This window comes from Culicoides brevitarsis, chromosome 2 (genome assembly GCF_036172545.1).
Source record: "Culicoides brevitarsis isolate CSIRO-B50_1 chromosome 2, AGI_CSIRO_Cbre_v1, whole genome shotgun sequence".
NCBI classification, from domain to species: domain Eukaryota; kingdom Metazoa; phylum Arthropoda; class Insecta; order Diptera; family Ceratopogonidae; genus Culicoides; species Culicoides brevitarsis.
This window is the reverse complement of record NC_087086.1, coordinates 17,223,741-17,248,624: the sequence shown is the minus strand read 5'-3', so window position 1 is coordinate 17,248,624 and position 24,884 is coordinate 17,223,741. Positions and strand designations below refer to the sequence as shown.

At 34.3% G+C, this 24,884-nt stretch overlaps 6 protein-coding genes across 6 annotated transcripts; 3 read left to right on the top strand and 3 right to left on the bottom strand.

Moving 5' to 3' along the window:
- The first annotated feature begins 931 nt into the window (after nucleotides 1–931).
- On the top strand, nucleotides 932–9,111 carry LOC134828621 (uncharacterized). The gene is made up of 6 exons (XM_063841603.1): nucleotides 932–1,439; nucleotides 1,646–1,764; nucleotides 1,871–3,189; nucleotides 3,566–3,882; nucleotides 3,937–4,119; nucleotides 6,340–9,111. Exons 1-6 carry the CDS (start codon nucleotides 1,310–1,312, stop codon nucleotides 8,466–8,468), a joined length of 4,197 nt encoding a protein of 1,398 aa, XP_063697673.1. The 5' UTR covers nucleotides 932–1,309; the 3' UTR covers nucleotides 8,469–9,111.
- A 523-nt stretch (nucleotides 9,112–9,634) lies between these two features.
- LOC134831846 (uncharacterized) lies at nucleotides 9,635–10,895 on the bottom strand. The gene is made up of 2 exons (XM_063845668.1): nucleotides 10,770–10,895; nucleotides 9,635–10,712 (listed from the first exon to the last, which is right to left on the bottom strand). Exons 1-2 carry the CDS (start codon nucleotides 10,825–10,827, stop codon nucleotides 9,748–9,750), a joined length of 1,023 nt encoding a protein of 340 aa, XP_063701738.1. The 5' UTR covers nucleotides 10,828–10,895; the 3' UTR covers nucleotides 9,635–9,747.
- Nucleotides 10,896–11,186: 291 nt separating this feature from the next.
- LOC134831875 (uncharacterized) lies at nucleotides 11,187–11,951 on the top strand. The gene is made up of 2 exons (XM_063845703.1): nucleotides 11,187–11,660; nucleotides 11,727–11,951. Exons 1-2 carry the CDS (start codon nucleotides 11,520–11,522, stop codon nucleotides 11,871–11,873), a joined length of 288 nt encoding a protein of 95 aa, XP_063701773.1. The 5' UTR covers nucleotides 11,187–11,519; the 3' UTR covers nucleotides 11,874–11,951.
- Nucleotides 11,952–14,319: 2,368 nt separating this feature from the next.
- On the bottom strand, nucleotides 14,320–16,322 carry LOC134829909 (probable RNA polymerase II nuclear localization protein SLC7A6OS). Its single transcript, XM_063843203.1, has 4 exons — nucleotides 15,905–16,322; nucleotides 15,469–15,851; nucleotides 14,969–15,165; nucleotides 14,320–14,908 (listed from the first exon to the last, which is right to left on the bottom strand). Exons 1-4 carry the CDS (start codon nucleotides 16,070–16,072, stop codon nucleotides 14,649–14,651), a joined length of 1,008 nt encoding a protein of 335 aa, XP_063699273.1. The 5' UTR covers nucleotides 16,073–16,322; the 3' UTR covers nucleotides 14,320–14,648.
- Nucleotides 16,323–19,213: 2,891 nt separating this feature from the next.
- On the bottom strand, nucleotides 19,214–21,983 carry LOC134830282 (solute carrier family 7 member 14). The gene is made up of 6 exons (XM_063843710.1): nucleotides 21,956–21,983; nucleotides 21,726–21,878; nucleotides 21,484–21,629; nucleotides 20,847–21,423; nucleotides 20,565–20,788; nucleotides 19,214–20,509 (listed from the first exon to the last, which is right to left on the bottom strand). Coding segments are annotated over exons 2-6 (1,950 nt in total). The 5' UTR covers nucleotides 21,728–21,878; nucleotides 21,956–21,983; the 3' UTR covers nucleotides 19,214–19,508.
- Nucleotides 21,984–22,469: 486 nt separating this feature from the next.
- On the top strand, nucleotides 22,470–24,686 carry LOC134830865 (UPF0430 protein CG31712). Its single transcript, XM_063844469.1, has 5 exons — nucleotides 22,470–22,740; nucleotides 22,802–22,949; nucleotides 23,027–23,227; nucleotides 24,035–24,118; nucleotides 24,177–24,686. Exons 1-5 carry the CDS (start codon nucleotides 22,616–22,618, stop codon nucleotides 24,339–24,341), a joined length of 723 nt encoding a protein of 240 aa, XP_063700539.1. The 5' UTR covers nucleotides 22,470–22,615; the 3' UTR covers nucleotides 24,342–24,686.
- The last annotated feature ends 198 nt before the right edge of the window (nucleotides 24,687–24,884 follow it).

The following is a 24,884-nucleotide window of genomic DNA, read 5'->3' as shown; positions in this document are numbered from 1 at the left end:
ATTATTACGGTTCTTTGATATGGCTTTTAAGTTGATTTTAAAGAAATGCAAGAGAAGTTTTTAAATAAAATTTGATTTAAAAAAAATTAAAATTTCTTTCTTCTGGTTTAAGAATATAAATATCTATTTGCAATATTTTATTATATTTTTCTTTTTTACGGTTTTTTAAATATTTATTTATGAAAATATTTTGTTTTGGAAAGTTATTTATAATTTATGATTATTTTATTATTTTTACTTTTGAAACTAAAAATTAGTAATTTAATTAGTTTGTCAATTTTTCAATAAAATTTTAATTGAAACGGATAAAATTTTATATTTTTAAGTTTTTACCTTATGATTTTATTAATAACATTAATAATATATCATACATAATATTATACATAAACATAATAAATTAAAAAAAAATCATGAAAAAATAAATTAAATCGATTAAAATATTTTCGATTAAATATTTTTTTAAGAAATTTGAAAAAAATAATTTTAAAAAATCATCCAATACCAAATTATAGGCTTTACTTTACAAGATTTATTTAAAAAAAAAATAACATATATTGTATGATTATATAGTTTGCTGAATTGTATGTTTAACAAATATAAAATTAAAAAAAAATATATAAAAATTAAAAAAAAATCGAATTTATTAAAAAGAAAAAATATTAATTGTAATAAAAAAGTTACTTTGTTAAAATAATCATCTGTATTTAAATTCTTATATAAAAAATTGTAAAAATTTATGTTCGATTTATAATAAAAATTAATAAAATCTATAAAAAAAATAATGAAAAAAAATATAAAATTTTTTTGAATAAAAAAATGATGAAAAATCTTAAAAAAATTAAACAAATACTTGAAAACAAAATACATCTTTTATACGAGCGAACACAGTGAAATGCCAAATTACAAAACGTCAGTCTCAATACATAAAAAATAAACATCTTCTCTCCATGAAGAAATAATTATTTTAGTTTTTAGTCGAAAATCTCTGCTGCGTCTGTGAAATTGAAAGGCGATAAATTATGCAAAATACGGCTGTGCTCTTGGTGAAAAAGTGTTTTTTTGGCAGAGATCGCTAAATTCGTGCAAGTGCGAAGGAAAAAAGAAATTTTCACGTACGTCTACGTGAGAATCTGTAGGGTATTGTGTTACTCTACATATTAAAATTACATTGAAAACGACGTCGACGACAACGACGACGACGAAGAAAAGAAGAGAAAAACGGGAAAATTGCAAATTAGATTGTAATTAGAGAGAAAATTCGATTTCCCGTGCGAACAAGTCGACGCGAAAAACGTGAAAACGGGCGAAGATGAAGAAAATCTTCAAGAAAATCGAGCCCAAAAATGAACAAGTACTTACAAAAGATACGAACAATTTTGTTGGCAAGGTCTTTAGTGTCGGGAAGACGAGTGTCACTGTAGAGGAAATTCTAGCTGAAGGTATGTTGTTGTTGTTGCTTTTATCACAGCAATAATTCTAAAAATTTACAATAACAATAAAAAAAAGTGTTCATGGTCAAGTGTGATATTTTTCTGTGTGTGTGCATACCTCAATGTGTGTATCTCATTTTTTTACGTGCCGTGCTCTACTTTTTATTATTGTTTTCTGTGCTTCATGGGAATTAAGCCATTTTTTTCTGTTTCAGGTGGTTTTTCGATCGTTTTTCTCGTGAAAACCAGCAATGGGACTCGATACGCCCTTAAACGGATGTATGTCAACAATGAGCATGACCTTAACATTTGCAAACGAGAAATACAAATTGCTGTAAGTACATTTAGACGATGACGATGACGACGAGATATGCAAATTTCTCGATAAGAATCGTAATCTTTCCCTTTTCTCGTCTCTCATTATTTGCATGTCATTGCAGAGTAATTTGAGCGGTCACAAAAATATCATCGGATATGTGGATAGCAGTATAACGCAGCAGAATAATGGCGTGTACGAGGTACTTCTGCTGATGCCATATTGCAAGAATCACATTCTCGGTATGATGAATGCGCGTCTTACGACGGGCTTCACCGAGGAAGAGGTGCTCCAAATTTTCTGTGATGTTGCTGATGCAGTTTCGCGCTTGCATCACTGCCAGACCCCCATTGTGCATCGCGATCTAAAGGTCGAGAACATCCTCGTAAACGACGTGGGCAACTACGTGCTCTGTGATTTTGGTTCTGCCACGGGAAAAGTTCTCGATCCGCAAGTGCATGGCGTCACGCATGTCGAGGAAGAGATCCAAAAGTACACGACTTTGTCTTATCGCGCGCCCGAAATGGTCGATTTGTATGCGGGGCGTAAAATTACGACGAAAGCCGACATCTGGGCACTCGGATGTTTGTTGTACAAGTTGTGCTTCTTCACGTTGCCATTCGGCGAATCGACGCTCGCCATCCAAAGTGGCAACTTTTCGATACCCGACAACTCCAAATATTCCAAGGGCATGCATCAGCTGATCCGTTACATGTTGGAGCCGGATCCCGAGAAGCGTCCCAACATCTTTCAAGTGTGCGAAATCGCTTTCAAACTCGCTGGCAAGGAAAATCCCGTCAGAGATTTGCACAAGTTGGCAGCTCCGGCAATTGAAACGTTGCCCGTACCGCCATTTGAGCACGAAACGAAACGTGCTGTTGGTCCGCCGCCCGGCAGTGCAAGCAAAACGCCCAAACAACCCGTAACGCATGCCGTCGAACAATCCGGGACAAGTGTTGCTCCACGTTCACGACCTAAACCAACAGCTGCTGTCAATCTATCGCTGGGACTTCCGCCATCGCCAAGTCCTCGTAACATTCTTTCGTCGCCAATTCCCGGAAATCAAGCAACAACAACTCAAACTTCGTCGACAACAGTTACCGATGCGAAAGTTGAGCCCTTCAAAGCCCAATTTGAAGATAATTTTCCGACAACGCCGGCGACAGTCGTTCAACAAGCAGTTGTCGCGAGTAACGAAAAGCTAGACAATCTCTTTCAGAGCAACTATCCGGACCCGTTTAGAGATGAACGAACGCCATCCGTCACGGGAAATGTCACGAGTGGTCCAAGTAGCCAGAAAACTAGTTTGGAATTGATTAATACGGGTTCAAGTGCAAACGATCTCCTCGGATCGCCCTCTTCAGGTTCCGGGGGACAATTATTGGTTGCTCCCAAAGCAGCAGGACATCGTAGGAATGTGAGTGACACATCAGCGTTCAATAAGTAAGTAAATTTTTCATAAGTTACAATAGTTGAAAATATTTAAATTTCCTTAAATTTCATTTTTTGAGAAATTTTCAGGAAAAATTTCTAATTTTTGGCATCAAAAATGTTTAAATTTGGATAATTTTCGATCGAAAATATTTTAAGTCAGTTCATAAGTTTCATGAAAAATTATAAAATTTATTAAAAAAATGAAATTTAAATTTTTATACTTTTTAAAAGAATTTTGGTTAAAATTTTACCAATAATTTACCTAAATGATTTCTAAAATTTCATATATTTGATATTAAATATGCCTCCTAAGAATTTTTCAAAAAATTAAATCAAAAACATTTTATATTATTATATTGACCTAAAAATGTAATTTTTTTTTCAGGACATATGCAACGGAAACAAATCAATTTCTCGCCCCGTATGATCGTTCGGAGAACACTGTCCGAAATTTAGACAATACAACACCTTCCGCATTTCCGCCTGGATCGGCGCCCCAAATGGCATCATCCGTTAGCTCCGAAGTCATTACACACACAAATGCAGCAGCAACCAACAATGGCAGCAACAACAACAATAACGAAATTACTGCAGAAAAGCCTCCGGGCAGAAAATGGAACCCCTTTGAGGATCCCCCATTCGACGAAGACGTCTTATTTGGTGCTGAATTCGATAAGATTCGTCAAGAAGGATCACAAACAAGTAAGAATTTGTATGAAAAATTATAAAATTTTTACTAAAATTCAAATTTAATAGGTGACAAATCACTAAAAACACCTCCAGAGAAGCCCGTTTCGCAAACTGTTGCAGCTGTTGCTCCCGTTACTCAACTCCCGCAAGTCCAAAATATCGTGCTCGACGATACAGATCCCTTTGGTGCAGCTCCGTTCAGTTTGCCCGCATCTGCAGCGCAGAAAATTTCCAACAAGAAAGCCGGAGGTAAAGCATAATTCCATATTTTATCTCCTTTATCTTCTCTTTCATCTCTTCTTGTCTTGCCCTATTATTAAAAACCAAAAAAAAGTCTTTCGGGCCTCGTAGACATTATATTCAAAAAAAAAAAAGTATAACATTAGCTTCTAAATAACAATTCAGAAATTGAAAGAGTATAAAGTGAAAGATTATAACCGTATTTAGATAGTATTTGGGAAATTGTGTAAAAAAACCGTATTAGTAGTTCCTTTTAATTCCTCCTCTTCCTTCCAACCAAACAAATTAATGTCACAAATAATTGACACGCTTTTGTTCATGATCATGCCAAACATTCATGTTTTATCAACATCACTCAAGGGAGTCAGTTACACACAAAAAACATGTATCTACCCACTTTCTGAATGATAAATTTATCGTATTGACGCCATTAGTCGTCGTCGTTACATTTGATGCATTTTATTCATTTTTAATGAGAAACTGCTCTTGACACATAAATAACAAATGAAATGAGTGACAATTCAATTTGTCTCAATGAATGACTTCACGCTAGGTTCTTCCTTGTCAAAGAGACCTTTTTCTCCGATTCTTTCATTTATAATTCGTGATCACGTTCCATATCTAGTCACATTACAAGTTATCATGTAATCATGTCATATCATTTTGGTTTATTTGTTGATTTCAAGTAATTTCAAGGAGCTTACTTTAATGTTTGTGTCGTCGTGTTGTAATGCAAAAAAAAAGTTATTAAAAAAATTATATCAAATATTGGCCAAAAAGACGGTTGTTTGAAGAATTTATTAAAATTTAATTAAAAATTGTTGTGCACACATCACAGAAAAAAGATTTAAAAGCACGTCAGATTACCAAAGAAATATTTCAACTTTCGGATTTTGATGTGATTAAAATCTTGTATAATTTTTTTTATTCAATATAAAAAACGAATATAAAAAGTCACTAAAATTTAATGAACAAAATTATTTTTTTTTTCAAAAAACAAAAATTAATAAATTTAAATTTATAAAAAAATTTATTCATCAGTTAATTAAATAATTATTTTAATTTAAATTTTTTAAATAATAATTTAATTGAATTATTAATTAAAATAAAATTTAAAATAATTATTTTAATTAATTATATTTTTTTATTTCCAATTTTTATTCGTCAATATAAAATTTATTATATTATTAAAAATAAATAAAAAAAAATGATGAAAAAAAAATTAAATTTGAATTTAAATAAATTTAAATAAAAATTTTTTAAAATTAAATATTTTTTTTTATAAAAAAATATCAAACTTGAATTATTTCTTTGGTAACGTGCACTTTCTTCATGAATTTCGTTTGAAAGGTCACCCAATAGATTAGGTAGCTAGAAATTAATCCATCACAGATATTAATAAAAATTTAAAATTTTATTTAACCAACCCACTTCTTAAAGTGCAATACTTTCAAAAAGAACAAAATAAATAAAAAAAAAAATAAATAACATGACAGGTACCTACTATTAAAAAAGAGAACAAAGAAATGCAAAATTATTTTAAAAAATATATAAATATGAACAAAAAAAAATATTACACTAAGCAAAGAGATTACTATATATATATTTCAATAATGCAAAAAGAAATAAAAATATACAAAAAAAAATATAGAAACAAAAAATTATAGACGAACGCCCACAAATTTAACTACTTAGGGTTTCCTATAAAAAAACCTTCGTTCGTTTATTCGATCAAGAAATAAATAAATTAAAACAAAATATTGAAGAAATAAAGCTATGAGCAAGGCACATCTGTTGTCTGATTTATGAAAAAGTACAAAAATGTGTTTCAAACAACTTTTGAGCTTTTCACAGGAAGTAATTTTTTTCTAAAAAAAATTTTTTTTTACGCGTGTGTTTGGTTTTTTGTGACTTTTCTTACACTTTTTAGTTTATTTTTTGCATGTTTTTAATTTTTATTATTTCTAGACTCTGGCTTCATCGCTTTTTTCCCGAAAATGCGTCGGTTTCTAACAATTTCTAACAAAACGCACGTTTCTGTATTTTTTTAGGACCTTTTGAAAGGCACTTCGGGTACTTTACTAACTCTACTAACTTACTTTTTAAAAGCAAATTCTCGTAGTTATTAAATTTTAGTGAAAGTTGAAAAACAAAAATTATTAATTTAAAGCAATGTGTTGTTAAAAAATCATCTAATTGCATAAAAGCATCTCTTCTGTGTGATTTCAGCTGGTGCCTCATCTGCGTCATCGGGACAAGGACGTGGCAGCTCTACCGTTAACAATACGCCACGCGCATCAATTTCATCTGTAGCAACCGTCAAAGGCATCCGTTTCCAAAATTCCTCGGATTTGTGGATTCTCTCGCCCGAAAGTAAGAATTTGCTTGGCACGAGCGACAATTCGGAAGATGTCACCTCCCTAATTCCCGACTCTCTCGGCGTCACATCGCAAAAAGCTGCCGGCGAAACAGGTGAGATCAAGCTAACAAGTTCGCCGAATTTCATCCGGATGCCTCTCGAGGATCGAAATAAATACGAGAAATTGCATTCTGGCAACGATATAACGTCAGATGACTCGGACTCGGAATTCTATCCGTCTGACGTGACAAATACCCGAACAATCTTCAAGCAAATTGTCTCGAACAATATTCCGGAAAAAATCTCGGCTGTTTATCACAAAGTCGATAAGACACAAATTAAGTTGCCAACGGTGAAGAAATTGCGACTTCGACATCCGCATCATGGATCCGGGGCAACTGCGACGCACAAAGAAGAGACGCAAGAGAAGAAAACTTCGAAAAAGTCCAAAAATGAAACGACAACAGAAACGGTAAATCCATCGCAACAACAACGACAAAACTCCGACAGTGACGACTCGATTGGATCAGCGAGTGATTTGAAAGCTGACGAGTTCGCCGAAGACGATTTGGATGAAGGACGTGGCGGAACGCTCAAACGTCAACCGAGCAAAATGGACGATTGCATCAGCGAAAGCATCAAAACTTGCGGTTCGAGTGCATATCACGCGGAATGTGAGAGTGTTACGACGCACGAAGATGACGTGAGTCGCGTCGTTACAAAAGTTCGCATGAAGAAACGCGATCGCATGTCGGACAGCACAAACACGATAATCGACTCGCAGCAATCTGCCGAAGAGGATTTGATTCACGGCGACAAGCCTTTGTTGCTGGATGACGAACTGGACTACGATTCGAGCGAAAATACGGATGGCAAACCGAAACGCGAGACAAATGGCGATTCAGATTCCAGTCGTGATAGCAGTGACGATGATGCGTTGGATGTTTTTGCATTAGCTCCCTTTAAGATGCCGACAGTTCTACCGAAACGCAGTCGACAACGTGAAAAAATCAAATATCGCCCGACAGCCGTTACAATTCCCGAGGACTCGAATTTGCTGAATTTCGAAACTGATGAGGGATCGACGTCGCAATTTGTCACGTCAACACCCAAAAAACCGACGCCAGATTATTTTAGCATGGAATCACCGAAAGAAACATCACAACAGCAGCAGCAACAACAACAACAACCGTCTTTTTATGTGACAACGAATAAAGTTCCTGCACCAGCTCCTGTCTCGCGCACATTAATTTCACACGACGCGCCTTTGCAACACAGTCAAGTGCAAGATTTGTTCGGTTCGGAGCCCTTTCGTCCCATAACGACTGAGGTGCAAGGCAAAAAAGAACCTATGGTGACTGTCAATCAAGCGATCGTGATAGATCGCAAGCCCGCAGACTTTCCAAACACAAATTTCGAGGCGCCACACGCAAAATACATCAATTACAATCAAATTGACACCTTGCAACAACAACCGGACAAAATGTTACCGATTGCCGACAACGAGTTTATCAGCTTTTACGATGACGAGCCCTTGGATGACTCGGATGACGAGACAAATCCCGAAGACATTGACGATCTCAGTGGCGGCAAAAAGTCGCGCAAAGACAAAAAACACAAAGACACGAAACACAAGGAGAAAAAATACAAAGAGGAAGGACATCATAGTGCACTTTCGGCAAAATTGGCGCAAAAAGTGAAAGTTGGCACGGGATACAAGAAAGTTTCGTCTTCGAAATCATCCGGAAAACCGATTAAAATGACGGGCGTCGATTTGGCACAAGATGCCTACCAATCGCTGAACAATCATCAGCATCCATCCACAATTACGGGGTTCAGTAACATGAGCTTCGAGGACTTTCCGTCGGATCAGGAGATGATAGCGGCACGACAAGCAAATGCTCCGGCGCCATTTGAGGTTGTACGGAACGAGAAAATGCTGGCGGAAGCGGAAAAGAAATTCGGATCCCTCAAACGTCGCAGCAATCCGTTCTCCTGAGGTCCAAAGTACGATTTTATTTAAACAGCGTTTCTAAATTTTTATTTTATCTTTCTTTGAAATATTTTTTTCATATCCAAAATATTTTTAAGGAAAGTTTTTTTTTTGTTATATAAAAATAAATTAATTTATTATTGTTACAAGTTCCGAACAAAATTTGAATTTTTGGAACTCTATTACCCTCGAAAATAATTTATTGAAGAAAAATACAAACGATATACGTTCAATTACTAAGGATAAGAGAAATAAAAATAACTACAGACTGCATCTTTCGAATAAAAAAATATAAATAATATTACAAACTACCATAAAATACAAAGTAAAATGCCTCTTCACGTTTTTTAGACATAGAATTGTTAAAACCAATAGAACTGATATTAAATACCGCACACCTCAGAAAATTTTTGCAGATTGATTCCCTCGTGTTTTGCTATCTCAATCTCATACTTCATACAAAAAAAAATAAATAACAATATAAAATAATAATCTACAAGAGCTTTTTCCTAAATAAATAAAAATGCTGCTCAGCTCAGTATTTCTACAAATGATACGATTACTTGTCTAAGCAACGCCTTATGAAGTAATTTCTTGTAACAATATACCAAAAAAATATTTGAAATTTTTTTTCACTCGAATTGTATTAATTATTATTAAATATTAAAAGAAATTATTAAAAATTATATTGAATTAAAAAAAATAATTTTTCTAAAAAAATGTCTTAAAAAGACAAAATCGATAAAATTTTATTAAAAATAAAGAAAGAAGATAAACGAAAACATTCCGGAAGCATTTAAATAATTTTAAAGTTCTTTCGTTTTCTTTCTTTCTTTCTTGTGAGACCCATATCATTTTTTAGACAACCAAAATTCTTCAAGTTATGCTTTTATGTATTAATTATTTATCACTGAGTTTTAAAAATTATCAAAAATTTATCAAAGACAGTATTTTTGGCTAAAAAAAATAAAATAAAAAAAATAAAATTTTTACTCAGTGAATTGTTTCAATCATATTATTAATCAATTTTAATCATTATTTAGTCATTTATTTTAGAACAAATAATAAAATATTGATATACATTAAATTATGTGACAACCACAAAAAATATTATTAATTAATATTATAAAGATCAAAATATTTAAAAATATAAAAAGATATAAAATGTGTTATACTATAAATATATAATATAATAAAAAAGAAGAAACAAAATAAAAATTATGAATATTTAGAGAATAATTTTGGTTTTTTGATCTAGCTTTAAGGAATCAATGCTTTAATTTACTTAAAATTCGTCAGTTATTTCGTTCAACTTTTCGTTTTCCTCTTTTAAAACCTCGTCAACGTCAAATTTATAGTCGACAACCTCAAACCCGTATTCCAGTGGATTATTTTTAGGAGAAGGAGATGTTAACTCCTCAGCACTTGCAAATGGATCGATGGTTGTTTCCAAATTTTGTACTTTCTTGTTACGTTTTTTAGCCTTTTTTGATTTTTTCGCTTCTTTTTTTCCTGCTTTGCGTGCGGCTTTGTCCTTTGATTTCGATTTTTTAGTAGATGAGTGGAATATGACGTCATGAATTTTGTCTTCAGCGGTGTCTTTTTCGTAATAAATTGTGTGGAAAGCTTCTGAAGGTAATGTATCGTTGGAAGAAAGAACGTTGAACGGCGTTAAATGATCAACGATGAAAGGATTGATCGTTGTGTGATCCATTTCTTCTGAATAAATGTTGAGACTTGTTTCAATTTCATTCAAATTTGTGTCTTGGACATCGATTTCGTTCAGAGAGTCGTCTTGGATTTCATTTTGATTTAAAAGTTGATCGATTTCTTGTTCTGTGGGTTCTGTAGTAATGTAATTTTCACCAAAAATTGTTGATAAATTGTGTTCTTTAGATTTTTTAGCAGCTTTTTCTCCATTTCGGTTCACATATTGTTCAATTTTTTGTGTTACAGTCTTAAAATCTGTTAATTTTTCATCAAAATCACTCGATAATTCACTTTCGTTTAACTTTTGACTAACAGCTACAAATGCATCTTCATCGATTTTCATCAATAAATTATTATCTGAGTAATTTTGTTGCACTAATTGAACGAATTTTTGATCCGCTGACAGTAACGAGGTCTTATTTTCACCCAAAACATCTAAAATTTCACCACTTCCTTCGCCGCTACCTTCTCCAAATTCTAATTTGGCATCGCCTGAACCGTATCCAGATCCTTCGTCACTGATTTCTATCAAGATCGGGTCTAAAATGAATTTAAAATGATAAAAATTAAAAATTTTATTAAAAAACCTTAACTTACTGCCAAATGTTGACTTTCCAAGAAGAAGTAAGGTAAGAAAAAATTTAAATCCGAACATTCTATGGCACTTTATGTAATACTTGACAGATTTTGAATGAAATTGAGTAGTAAGTCTGCACCAGACACCGTTCTAACAGACAATGACGGTAATTTTTTGGCTCATTTTACAGTCATTGCGATAAAAATTTGCAATCCTTAGCAGAAAATGCATCGGAAACGCGACTTTACTTCGGTTTCGGTCAAGACACTCAATATAAAAAATATATAATATAATAAAAAAAACATCGAGTCGTGTGTTACTTCGATAAGTTATGTCTAGATCATCAAAATTTATCAAAAATATTTATTTTTTCAAACAACAACTTTAATGAGGAATCGAGTTGCGTTTCATTCTCATGCTTTGTCTTTGAAATTCAGTCCAAGCGGACCGGAAATTTATCCGAGCAATCAAAATTTCTCCACTTTCGTTAAAATTTTAGCATATATCAGCATAAAATCTAACATCGCGTCGTCTCTTGCTTTCGGTTCAGTCTCAATTTTCGTTTTAAAGTGCACTTTAGCATACATCTACGTCGCTCGTTTTCGTATAGTGTTGCGTCTCGCGCGCACAAAATAAACTTTCGCAGGTAGGGGTAACGACTCTCCAGTCTTGCAGTCCGTATAAAAGCGTACTTTGATGCCGGTTGTCGCTTTGTTGTTTATAACTATTCACGAGGAAAGGACAAACTAGCTCAAAATCTCCCGATCATCATGAAATACTTGATTGTCTTGGTCGCCTTGGTTGCCTACATCCATGCTTTTCCCCAAAAAGATGGAGCCCAATTCACCAACGAAGCCATCAAACAAGCCCAAAGCCAACAATTGATCCCCGCTGGAGCCCAAATCCAAAACGTAAGTCACTTTTACCCCGCTTCGAGTTCAATGAACGAATTTTAATCTTAAAAAAATTAAATAAAGGTCCAAGAAGGCGTCGAATTGGGAGCCTATGAAAACATTCCCGGAGGACAACGTGTCGATTTGGTCTCAATTTTGGGAGATCACGTCCCTCAAGAAGTTATCCACAACTTGCAATCACAAATCGATGGCATCGGCCGCTCAAGATAAATTTCATGCCCCATGGAAAAGTACTCTAGCGATAATTTAAATGTGAATTAATGTAAAATTTTATAGTGTAAAAAAATAAAGTGAAAATTTTATCATAATTAAATGTGTGTGAGACACTTTTTTCAGCCTCATAAATACACAACGGATTAAAATGATATGAAATTTCTTTCAAAAAACTGCTAAACTCGTTTCGTGACACGAGATTTAAATAGTAAAAGTGCATTTTGCTCCACAAAATGTCGTTTTCAGCCGTTTTCGAGTCAGAATCTTTCGCTTTTTGTCACATAATTCTCGAAAAATGCGCTTTTATCGCTTCTTTAATGACAAAATTTGATAAAAATCGGAAAGTTTGTGTGAAAAAAGAAAAGGTAACAGATTATCATTCATTTAATTTCACTTTTTACGCGATCTTTCACCAACCAACCAATATTGATCACCTAATTAAAACCGTAGCAGACCGGCAGATAAGCGACTTTCGTGCTAATTAATTAAGAAATCCATTAAATATTCATGAATTTATGTAAATAATGCGTCATTTCGAAGGTTCAAATGGGTTTTTAAGACATTTAATATTCACGAAAACAAAGAAAAGAAGAAAAAAAAAGTAAAAGAGATAATTTATGATTTCTCACGAATTGAGCTAACGTCAACCGAACGCGAGATATGAATGATGAAGCCATTAACACGATTGCTCAACATTGCCTGAAGCTCGTTTTAAAGTTGCGTTCTTCAAAGTAGACGCCTGGTATTTTTATTGTTATACATTTTTCAGTAATTGGCTGGTCCTACCCATTTTTTGCGTAAACTTTTGTTGTGTTTGTTGACGATTTTGCAATTACCTTCGAAAAATTGTCAAAACAAACGCACCTTCCCTCTTTATCTGCCACAATTAATCATATTTTCTAATCCGAATTCTCCGTTTTGAATGTTTTTTTGTTGCGGTTTTGTAATAATTTCGTGTCGTTATCATCGTAGAAACGTGAAACAGTTCAATTCAATTCGTTATTTACCTTTTTCGTCATACATATTCGCGGTCTCTCTATTATTTATGTGTCACTATGTTGATATTTCTTTGTTGTTGTTGCTGTTGCATGCGATTTATTACAAAAATCATGTAATAACAAATAATAATGGAAATGAAAAGAAATGGACGTGACATGCATCTCCTTATTACTGTTATTGCTATTACAAAATTTCTCCATGTATTCACCTTTTGTGTCATGTCTCTTTCGGTTATTTTTTTATGCGGCGCGTTTTGATTGGAAATTGACTTGGGTGGGTGTCTGTCCGTTAGTTTTATTTTTTTACAATTTTTAAAATTTTAAAATATCAAATTTCTGTCAAAATCAGATTAAAACTCAAAATTTTTTAGAGAAAAATATTCAATTTTGTAAAAAAAATAATATCCATATTCAATCGTAAATTATTTTTTAAAGAGATTTCATTTGAACGACCAATTATGTCTGTTCTTAGATAATTTTTTATACTTTTGATAAACTAATTTATTAATTTAATAAATTAAATAAATTAAATTTTTTATTAATTAAAACAATTAATTTGTAACAAAATTTCTTTTAAATTTTCTTAATTTTAAGTCAAAAATATTTATGGAGATGGAGATGATAATTGTACTTCCTACTGTGGAATCGTAAGCTTCCTCAGTAAACGCCGGGGAATGGGTCTTAGCTTTTTACCTGTCATCCTAAGTAGGCGCCCTCAAAATTCACTCAGTTCTCTCAGAAGGCCCCAAAGGGCTTCTAAAAGATCTTAGTAAATTCTAAGCATGATTGGAGTCATGATTTTGAGTCTCGAACTGACGACCTTACGCTCGTCAGTCCAATACGCTAACACCTGAACTAACCTGACTCCCTTTTACGAAAAAAATACCAATTTTTGAAATAAATTATTTTTTTTTATTTACAAAAAAAAATTAAATTAAGGCTTTCTTGGTTACATTTCGATTACAATTGGCTTCTTTTAATTAAGTAAAATTTTTATTCTTGTCCGAGTTTTCAAAAATTGATGAAAAACCCAAGTTATAATTGACGGAAATAATTTATATTTTAAATATGTAAATAATTCGTATATGAAAGAAATATGAAATTTAAAACAAAAATATTAATTCCGAACTTTTAAAATAACAATTATTCTAAAAAGTTCTAATTTTGATCCTTTCACATTGAATTCAATGTTTCGAATGAATTTTGTTAAAAAAAATATTTTTTTCATGAGAAAATTTCAGTAGAAAATCTTATCGCTTGAGATGCAAAATTTTTTACAAACTAAAAATTTGACAATTTTAAAAAGAACTTTTTATACTTTGAAATTTATATTCTTATCAAAGGATCTTAAAAGGTAAAAATTCTCTTTTAATTGTATTAATTTTTGAAAATATTATCTCGAGGACCAATTATTGAAAAATAAATAAAATGCGATCAAATCTTTCAAATTTTCTATCACGTAAGGCTTTCTTACTTGTTTTTTTTTCGTTTTTATTGTATCGATAACTTTATTATTAGTTGCGAACGACGTCGAACGAAAAAAAAACTGTAGTAAAGTCGAGATAAACATAAATTTCGTCGTGTTATGGTGCACAGAACTGCAGATTTATGTTCAACTGCCGCGATGCACTTTCACTTTGTTAAGTTGCTCTTTGGCACTCGTTCGAACAAACAGACAGACAGACATGCAAAAACCACCGTAATTAGATGTTTTATGAGAATAATCGGCGAGCAAAAGTTTTATTGTCTCTGATTTGATTGTTTTTAAGTTTTTTTAATCGCTTCCCGAATACTCGCTGCCATTATCGCTCTCTTCATCTTCTTTGCAGTAGTTTTTTGGTAAGTAATTATTGTCGGAATTTTTCAATATTCGGCGTTTGTAACGTGCATAAGCCTCGCCATAACGATTCACATCGCAATAATCCAAGTCATCTTCGAATCCAATCGCATCGGAATCAATGGAATAAACGAAACCATCGTGCGCATCTTCATCTCCGTAAAGGTCTTCATCGGAAGAGAGTTCGCGATCGTCATCTGAAGAAAAAAATCAGTTTTAAATAATTTTTTTATGAGAAAAAAATTAATATTTCGTACCAATATCGAACTCATCCATCGCCCGACGCATATCATTCTCCCCAATGCTTGAATCGTCATCATATCCTGCCATATCATCTTCGTCTGGATAATCGTTACGCCAGTTATTCTCGTCGTTAGAGTCTTCTGAGTCGTTTTCCGAATCTGGCATCGAAGCATCTCGATAGCTGTAGAAATCTTGAACGTATTCGACAACGCTGTGACAAGAAAAGAAGCGATTTTGAGTAATTTTGTATCGATTTGCATCGAAAAAGACACGAAAATAACAAAAATACAAGAAAATTCAACGGTTTTAAGGAAAACTTCAAGATTGACAAGTAAAATGTAAGTTTATTTTTTGTACTTTTAATAATTTTTAAATACCAAGTAGTTTTTGTGTCATTTTCCACGACACTTGTTCATTATTTTCGTGCCTTTTTGCGGGTAATTCAATGCTTTTTGTTTAAGTAAACGTGAGTATCATCATGTAAAACAAGTCTTCCAAATTAAAGTTCACTAACCTAATGTCATCGAAGTTCAATAAATTATCTGAAGACGTGCATTCGTTGTTGCTGTAGTGATTTTCGGGCACATACACGTCAAAAACGAACTTATCTTCGTCGGACGGTGTGTTATTCTCTTTCGCATCGATTTTCTTGTCACTGTCTTCCTTTTCGACATCGAGAATAGTTAATGACTTTGTGGCAGCAGACGTTGACGATGACGACGAAGCTTGTTCCAAGCCTCGTGTGCAATTTACAATTTTGAATCGATTGTTTTGTGACTGTGATTTGGCTTCGTTACGATTTTTTTCTGTGATTTTGGGCGTTCTGGCAGTTTTGGAAACGAGATCTTTCGCTTCGTCCTTCGAGATTTTTAAAATGTGGTCGGAAATGTCTTCAGCCTACGAAAAATTTCTATAAAATCTATTTTTTTAAAGAAAATTAGTATTATCACCTTTGTTAAAGTCCCTGAAAATTTCAAAATTTGTGTTTCGACATCTTTGGAACTCCCGCCAGCTGCTTCCTCGGACTCTGTATCGGTTTTGCGTTTCTTGCAGTTCAACAGGAACGCACTTAGTGGTTCCTCGTCAATGTGACGCTTGATTCGTATCACAGCAGACATCCTTTTTTGCTTGGCAATCCTTTTTGCAGCACTTTTCCTACTTGATTTATGGCTTTTCCGAATTTAGGTTAGGACGTTGTGTCCTTGAAATTATAGCTTTTCAACACTTTTCGTCGTTATTGGGCGTGTTCTCGATTATTTTCGTGTAAAACAAGAACTCAAGATGAAAATTCACTACTTTTCTACTTCTAAAAGGACCGATTTTCCACTTAAATTAGGGAAAATTGTCGAACGAAAGTGTGAAAACAATAAAATGTATGAATTAGCATGAGGCAAATTTCATTCATGCGACATTAGAGAAGCGGTGAGTAAAATCAAAAGTACGAAAATTTCAAAAATATCGAAACCACGTGACTTCCCGTTATAAAAACGACTTTTAATTAAATAAATAATAAATTTTATTGAACTTAATTTAATTACAGGTGCCTGGATGCACACACAACGTCGTTCTCGGACAAAAAGTAAACTGTTTCGGGCATTTCATTTTGTGGAGTTTTAACGAATTATCGGATGCCTTGAAACAAACGTAGTAATTTTGCTCGGATTCGGGATCAGGAATCTTTCCTGGTTGGTTACACGTTAAGCGATTCCTCGTTTTTTGATTGTGTTTGCGTTTTTTCATGACAACGGGCTTCACTCGTGGCGGCAAAGTCGAAGAAACGACAAAAGGTTCTTCATAACTTTCTTCCATGCTGTAAGTTGGTTCCTCAATCCGTAGTTGCGGTCGATTTTTATACCGATTTTGTGCTTTTCGATTGAGTTGAACCGTTTCTTTTCGCAACTGTTTCATCTCTTCGATCGCTTTTAACATTTCATAATGCAAATAAGCCGTATCTTTCCGCGTTCCATACAAATTTTCCTCGCGTTCCTTCATTTTGCGACATTCCTTGTACGTTTTCAGGTCACAATATTTCGTTTTGTCGTTAAATGCGGTGTTCAGAGGACACGAATACGGATGCACGCCAGTTGTGGGATTACAAACGAAATATCTCGTACAATCCGTTTTATTGGCTTGACGAGAGCTGCTGGTACAAGTGAGTAATTCAACGTTTCCTTGAACTTCTTTTCGCTTCAAATACGGTAAAATTGAGTTTTTGTACTGATCATAGGGGAAAATTGAGTCTCCCAAGTAAGCGTATTTCTTTATTCCAGTAACTTCTTCGCTAGAAGCCTCGTTACTTGTCTCATCGTAGCTTTGGGTGTCGTAATTTTCATAATCCGGATCATTCTGATAGGACGAAGGAGAAAGTTGTTGTTGTTGGGGTGGATAATTATACTCATCGTAACTTGGAACAGCGTATGACGATTGATAAGAACCATATTGCGGGCGATATTGAGGTCTTTGTGGCGGCATTTGGTACGGATAGTAAGAATTTTTGTGGTACAAATGCGATTGAATGGGATATCCGTAACTGTCGACTACAGGAACTTGCGAAATATTCGAAAAATAAGCGTTTTGTGAACTCCAATGGTTCGGTTGAGGCACTTCTGGACTGTAAGATACTTGAGATGGATGCTCCTGATGCTGTTTAATGGGAACATTGATGTAAATAGGACGAACTATCGGTTGAAGTAACGTTTGTTGTTGTACCGGAGGATTTCGTTCGACGGTATTTGGTTGAATTTCGACTTTACTTGCTGTTTGTTGTGGTTTATCCAAGAGCTTTTTCGAGTATTCGAGCAAAACTTTTAACAAATCCTCAGAAATCGCGGGTTTTTTCGTTGTTACCGGAGCTTTAGTTGTTGTTGTTGTTGTTGTAGAAACTGGTTTCCGAGTCGTTTCCATGATTCGTGTGTCAACTACATCCAAAGGTTGCGTCGCTAAAATACTCGAACCTGGTTTCGCATCTTTCATCAACTGATTTAAATGCAAAATTTGACTTGTGATGACGTTACTTCGATCTTGCACGACATCGACATTGCCATATCCGCTCGCTTCGTAAGAATCTTCCTCCTCAACTGTTTTACTCTTGCCATATCTTTCGTTTTCTACTTGAACAGGTACTTCGGAGACCCGGAACCATTTCAAATATTCCTGATTTCCGGTCAAATCGTCTCTGATATTCACATTTTCGGAGTTTTTTCGATCATCTGGAGCTTCTTTCTCACATTCCCAGTTCTCATCTAAGTTTTTTCAAACATAAATTTAATTTTAATCTTTTTTAGGGATAAAAACTTACCTGGCAAGACACACAAACCGTACGTGGGATTATAAATCAACCCTTCCTCACACATTTTCAACAGCCATCGGGGACCATTTTCCGTGTTTTCACACTCGTAAAATTGATGACAAAGTGTCGCGTGTTGCTTATGACCGCCAATGAGGCATTCCGCACCTAAAGTAAATTTGTCTTATCACATAAAAATCGTTCGCACAACTATTAATGTCAATTATCACCTTTTGTCGTCGGAAATAGGCCAAAGATGAAAAGTAAATTCAAAACAGCGACAACGACGGTCCTTGTTTTTTTGGGTTTTGACATTTTTTTTAAAGAAACTTTTAATTTTTATCCTTTTTTTGGTAAAATTCTTTAAAAAATTCGCATAATTTTCTTTTGAAAGTCAATCAATTCAAAATTTCTTAAAAGATCAAAATTTCTGGTAACGACCTTGATCTATATATTTTCACTTTGTCACTTTTTCCCAAAAAAATTGTTTGTTTGAATGTCTCTGGATGTCTTAACGGATCAAAATTACGTTTCAGACTAAATTTACAGCTCATTCCAGTTCGTCATTCTCTGTTCTTGTTACGAATTTTTGTGAAAAAAATAAATTTCTCTACAGAAATGTGAGATTTTTGTACAATTTCTTCATAAAAATTGTTAAAAATCACCAGAAGCTAATTCATTTCTCGCTTTTATGAGATATGTAGCGGATTATGGATGCCCAAAAGTGCTAATTGTGGTGCTATGATTTTTAGAAAGTACCGATCGTCATCTTTTGTTGATGCACTTTCTTTTGTTCCGCGGTTCGTTCTATCATTGTTACATCATTTTCGGTTTTTTCACTTGAAAATCGCTAATTTTTGATATTTTTTTGAGAATTTACCGTTAAATTTTGAGAGGAAATTAATTCGATTAGTAGTTTAAAAGGCTTTTTGTTTGATTTGTTCTTTTTTTAATTGGTGAAAGAAAAGTCGTGATTGTTGTAAACTACTTTTGTCTCGTGTTAATTGAATAAACATGGAGATTCATGATCGTTCTTTGGCTTGGATTTGTTACAAAGTACAAACAACGAGTTTTCTTACATCGAAAATTTTGAAACTTTATGATATTGGATTATTATAAGGACAAAAATTGTTTATAATATTTTTGTTTTTAACATTTATGAGCAGAAAAAAGTTAGAATATCATATTTTTTTAGCCCGTTCCTAAGTTTATTCAGTCAATTCGGTCTCTTCGCCATCGTAGTCCTCACTGTCGGACGTGTCTATTTGTCATCTGCTGATGTAACCGTGATCCATCAAGATGCTCTGTTGGCCCGTGAGATGCACCGTGGCTGTACAACCTTTCGAGATGAGAATTTCGTTCATGGAAGCATCCGTCGAGTCTTCAGAATTCAAGCAAATGCAGCAATAGCGATCGATTCGCACGAAAATGAGCAAAGCAGCAGTCATCCAGATCACAAGAGGAACCCAACACTCGGCAACAATCATGCCCAAGAAGATGCCGAAGGAAATAATTCCAACGCTGCAGGTCAAAATCGACGGATGAATCGACGACGTTTGGTATTTCGGGAGAATGTGAAGTGTAATGACAGCAACGACGATAAAAGCCATCGAAACGTACGTCAAACTGTATTGATCACACAAAATTCCGTAAGTAGTGGCAACAATTCCTCCCGTTATGAGCATTATAAGGAAAACAGCAACAGCCCATGAGCCACTCGATGGAAGTTTAATGACATCATTGACGCCCGCCGTCGAAACTTTCACTTTCTGCCGATATTCGTCGACAATGGCATCAATATCAGTCGCCGACTCGGAATCTGACTTTTCCTTGTCGATGCATTCAATGTCCTCCGTCGATGGATCCGATAAAATTGTTGATTCGACATCCGTTGGATTCTCTTGTTGACCCGTTTTTGGCAGCGGAGACGTTGGAGGCTCCCCGAGCAGAAGCCATTCTCGTTCAATGTGCTCGTTTTTGTCACTTTTTGGGATGGCATGATAGGCTTGCGTTGCCGTACGTTTTAGGAACCACAAAAGACGCTTATCAGCTTTTTGGTTGCGAGAAGATGTATCGAGACGACTATAAGATAACGTGGCATTGCCTTCTTGCACGAGATATTTCGGGCGGAAAGGTTGGTAGAGCAAATAGAAAGCACGAAGGAAGGCAGCTATCAAGTAACTTCCGCCCATGATGTACATCATGTCTTCTAATGGGCATGCAAATGACACCATCGCTACTAAACTGCCGCCGATAAAGACTGCGAGAACTAAAAAACAAAGGAAAATTAGACAAAAATTGAAGATTAAACAAGAAAAATTTACCTGGAGATCCACTTTCGAACGTTTCATGTCCAATTTGCTTCGATAAAACCTTGAAATCGGGCTTTGTGAGTTTCACAATCAAGTTGTACATTTCCGGAAAGATGTCTAAAATGGCGCCAGAGCTTGAAAGAACGAGCAAACAAGCGACAACGGGAAGTGTTTTATGGAAACTTTTCTCCTCGAGTACCGTTAGCATTGGGACAGCTTCATATTCGTGATTTGAACTGAAAATTTTAAACAAAATTATGGATTTTTCATCAAATTTTCATAATTTTTACTCACTTGTATTGCACGAGAGTACTCAACAGTCCGCATGTGAACATATTTGATGCTAAAACAGCACAAATGAGTCCCAAACTCGCAAAAATAGGATATTTTCCAATGTATGGAATGTCACTCGGGAACGCAAACGTGCACAAACTCGATCCAGACATGATCCAACGTAAATGACAAACGATATCCTTCTCTTGTTGCCAATATTTTTGCTCTCCCTTGAACCAAACCATCGTCGATAAGATGCCTGTGATGCCGAGAACACTTCCAAACATCAAAATCGTAAACATTTTCGTATTTTCCAGTCCAAGCATGAACATTCCCGTCACAACGAACACCACTCCAACGCCAAGCACATCAGGCCATGGCTCATTCTCCGGCGAATTCCTTCCAAGAATGTAAATTCTCGCTAATCCGCCTGTCATTGCCTCCAAACAAGTACTTATTGTTCTCGCAAGTACCGCCGTTGCCATCAAAAGTGACAAAATATCCATCGTAATGGCCAAATACAACACAAAAAAGTCAAATTTATGAGCAGCTCGGAGATATCCCATCTGAATGTTTTTCGTTGCGGTCTTAATTTTCACTGTAAATCAAAAATTCGATGAGTTTCGTGTCGGAAATTGACGAAAAATCAACCGCTTACCAATAAAAATGGAATTAATTCCGGCAATTATCATCGAAAAGATAGCGCCCACTCCTCCGGTTTCATTGTAAGCGATTAAGTGAGTGACAATTACCACGCCAAGGACCCATTTGCCTGCCGTGCCACTCGAAATGAGATCACACCACCTGCGAAAAAAGAACAAAGAAAGTGCGTTTTCGTGTCAAAAGGCGTACAATTAACGAAGAAAATCTGAAAAGTCACTCGAGGGGAAATGTACTCACATTATGATTGTTCACTTCTTGATTCCTTTGTGTATTATTTTATGACTCGGTATCACGCTATGGTACTTTGTCAACTATTTGTTGATTTTAATTTGAATTTTACGCTTTTCAGCAGGTTCGTCTCTATCGATTATTGATTTTGTCCTGCATTTTCTGTATTAATAGTGGGTTAAGTGACAGTTTTAGGTTGATTTCTACGTCTTTAATAATGTAGAATGCATTTAATTGACCTTGCATCAATATGCAATTAGTGTGTAGTGCAGGTAATTAGTGCCGTTAATCTTACTTGAGCCAAATTTTCACTTTAATTAATTGAAATTTCACAGTCCTTAGGGATAAAATTTGATATTTTCGGGATTTATGAAGTCCGATTAGGAATTTTACTTGAATTTTGAAAAGAGACAAAATATTTTGGTGAAACTAGAAGAATTTGAGTCCTTAATGCTCTGCGCAGGCGTTCAATTTAGGGTGACTTTTTAGTTAAAAATCTTTTTATGGTTTCTTAAATCATCAAAAATTGTTCGAAATTCCAAAATTTTTCATAAAAAAATTATTTTTAAAAGTTTTCTATTAAATTTTCTTCAAAAAATTCGAGATTTCTTGTCATTTTGAGTTAACGGCTTCTCATTTTCATAAAATTTGAACAACACTAGTGCCTCTACTACATTTTTGGTATAGGGGTTGACCTTACCTATAAAACAAAATATAGTTGAAGGTTCAGTGTAATTCCATTTTGCAAAAACACTGAAACGCAAGACTTGAAAAAACGATGAATTTTTCATTTTTTTAATATCCAGTCGTAGTGAAACAATTAAATAATCCTGAAAACATCGCTAAGCAATTCCACAAAGTTGTCGAAACGTTGAAGAACAATCATTTTGCACCACAAAATGGGCAGATCCCCGAGTCGCAGTCCCTCAAAGAAACACAAAAAGTCTTCGAAGCACAGAAAACGGAGCAAATCTCGATCTAGAAGCACCAAATATGACGATTACTACGACAGAAAATACTCAAGGTAGGTCCCAGAATGTAACAAAAGTATTTTTACGAACTCTAATTGTCTCGAAATCTTCCAGAAAAAGATCAATGTCAACTTCTTCCTCATCTTCCGACAATTCCATGTCCGAACACAAACGCAAAAAACACAAAAAATACAAGAAAACCGAGGTAGAGAGACTTTCCCAGATGGAACGTCAACGCAGACAGAAGGAAGCTGAACAAAAAGTAAGTTTTTGACTTTTTTACTTGATTTTCAATCGATTTGATGAAATTTTCTTTGTTCTCACGTACGAAAAAAATAGATTGTCGAAGAAGAAGCCAACAAACGCATCGAGCTACTAGTGAAAAAACGCGTCGAGGAGGAACTCGAAAGACGAAAAGATGAGATAGATCGCGAAATCCAGGCCCGCATTGCCGAAAAGCAGAAACAAATGGAAATGGAAATGATGCTCGAGCTTGAAAATCGAAAAGCAAAAGCATTAGAAGCCCAACGCAAAAGAGAGGTACAATTCAATTTTTTACATCAACCTACCAAACAACTTCATTTGAAGATTGAACTTCTATTCTAAACCAAAAAAACAAAAAAAAATGTGTAGAGAGTGAATGCCGATAGATTTCCTATCATTTTTACTTGTACATAAAATTTCTTCTTTGCAAGTTTTTGAATGTGAAGAACGCTTTTTTAAAACCTCGATTGTTAGGAAGACGAATCTGAGTTAAAAAAAAGAACATTTTCAAATTTTACCAAGGCAAAAAAAAACGAGAAACCGAGAGAAAGAGAAACCATTTTCGACTTAATTTTAATTTAACCTTATACAGAACTTCTCTCTGCTCTAATGAGCCCAAACTTGTCCCGAAAACGATTTTTTTCTTGCTTTAAAAAAAATCACACAATTTAGAACAAAAGAAAAAAGAGACAAAACTAGGTAGAACACTTGTCCGCCAAAAAACGCTGCCTCTACCATGTTGCTTCTTGGATAATTATTCACTGTAATAATCAACGCTCCTTTTCAGGTGATATGAGTAGGTATAAAATTTGTTTTATATCATTTATTATTTTCAATGGAAAACCTGCCCCTTGAATTTTCATGTTATTTTTTTTTCTTTCGACAACTTTCCAAAAAAAAAATTGTGCTGTTAAGAAAAAGTGCGTGTCTCACCACTTTTATTAACAACCCAAAAAAACGGCGTGCAACTGTCGATCAAGCATCAACCTTGAACGACAGTTAATCGCATCTCAACTCGCCAATTCGTGCTCATCCAGCCCCCATTTCGAACACTTATCAATCTAGCAACTTTCCGTTTTATAGGAAGAGGAAAAGGCGGAACGGGAAAAATTGGAAAGGATTCAGGCGGAAAACGATCGCATCATGAAGGAGAATCAAAGTAAACTCGTAAGTCTAGTTTTTTTCTCAAAAAATTGAAAATTTCATTAAAAATTTTTATTTTTAGGCCGAAGAACGTCTCGCCATTGTCGAGGAACAGAGAAAATTAGAGGAAGAACGACTCAAATTGCGAAAAGAACAGCAACGCAAAGTCAAGGAAGAGCAAAAAGTTATTTTGGGTAAAAATAATTCGCGTCCAAAACTCTCGTTTTCCCTCAAACCGGTTATCTAGTAAGGTATCCTTATAATTTTCTCTCATTCATATCAAAAAACGGTATCTTTTGTCGTTACCTCGACTGTAAAACGCCACTCGATCTTGTTAATTTTCGTAACAAGGAGTCTGGTTCTTACTTTTTATTTAAATGTAAATATAAAAAAAAGGTTTTTTTTTTTAAATAATTTTACGAGTCAGAAATAAAATTCATTTTTTTGCAACACAATAACATATTTCTGTTTTTATTTTTATTTCGATATTTTTTTCATGTTCGGATTTGGTTAGATTTTAACATTTCATTTAAAATTTGTTTCTAATTCAGGATAAATTGTACTATTTTAAAACAATTACAACATTTATATATATTTATATAAAAATGCTCCATTTAGTATATTATTCGGTGATTATAAGAACTTATAGCAAATATAGCTGCAAATAATAAATTATTGCTAAGAAAAAATAAAATTGTTTTATTTTTCGGTTTGGAAGGCAAGTTTTAAGAATTTTCTAACGATTTTCTAGACTAATTTTACCTATATACGCGTAATCGCATCACTTAAG

Bases quoted from the DNA above. Each gene is read 5' to 3' on its own strand.
- LOC134831875 (XM_063845703.1), top strand. From the start codon at position 11,520: ATGAAATACTTGATTGTCTTGGTCGCCTTGGTTGCCTACATCCATGCT. The intron at 11,661-11,726 runs GTAAGTCACTTT...AATTAAATAAAG, and splicing joins CTGGAGCCCAAATCCAAAAC to GTCCAAGAAGGCGTCGAATT.
- LOC134829909 (XM_063843203.1), bottom strand. From the start codon at position 16,072: ATGTCTGCTGTGATACGAATCAAGCGTCACATTGACGAGGAACCACTA. The intron at 15,852-15,904 runs GTGATAATACTA...AATTTTTCGTAG, and splicing joins TTTCAGGGACTTTAACAAAG to GCTGAAGACATTTCCGACCA. The intron at 15,166-15,468 runs GTTAGTGAACTT...TTCTTGTCACAG, and splicing joins TTGAACTTCGATGACATTAG to CGTTGTCGAATACGTTCAAG.
- LOC134830282 (XM_063843710.1), bottom strand. The intron at 21,424-21,483 runs GTAAGCGGTTGA...TTTGATTTACAG, and splicing joins AATTAATTCCATTTTTATTG to TGAAAATTAAGACCGCAACG. The intron at 20,510-20,564 runs GTAAATTTTTCT...TTTGTTTTTTAG, and splicing joins GTTCGAAAGTGGATCTCCAG to TTCTCGCAGTCTTTATCGGC.
- LOC134828621 (XM_063841603.1), top strand. From the start codon at position 1,310: ATGAAGAAAATCTTCAAGAAAATCGAGCCCAAAAATGAACAAGTACTT. The intron at 1,440-1,645 runs GTATGTTGTTGT...TTTCTGTTTCAG, and splicing joins AGAGGAAATTCTAGCTGAAG to GTGGTTTTTCGATCGTTTTT. The intron at 3,190-3,565 runs GTAAGTAAATTT...TTTTTTTTTCAG, and splicing joins GACACATCAGCGTTCAATAA to GACATATGCAACGGAAACAA.
- LOC134830865 (XM_063844469.1), top strand. From the start codon at position 22,616: ATGGGCAGATCCCCGAGTCGCAGTCCCTCAAAGAAACACAAAAAGTCT. The intron at 22,950-23,026 runs GTAAGTTTTTGA...CGAAAAAAATAG, and splicing joins AGAAGGAAGCTGAACAAAAA to ATTGTCGAAGAAGAAGCCAA. The intron at 24,119-24,176 runs GTAAGTCTAGTT...TTTTATTTTTAG, and splicing joins AGGAGAATCAAAGTAAACTC to GCCGAAGAACGTCTCGCCAT.
- LOC134831846 (XM_063845668.1), bottom strand. From the start codon at position 10,827: ATGTTCGGATTTAAATTTTTTCTTACCTTACTTCTTCTTGGAAAGTCA. The intron at 10,713-10,769 runs GTAAGTTAAGGT...AATTCATTTTAG, and splicing joins TGGAAAGTCAACATTTGGCA to ACCCGATCTTGATAGAAATC.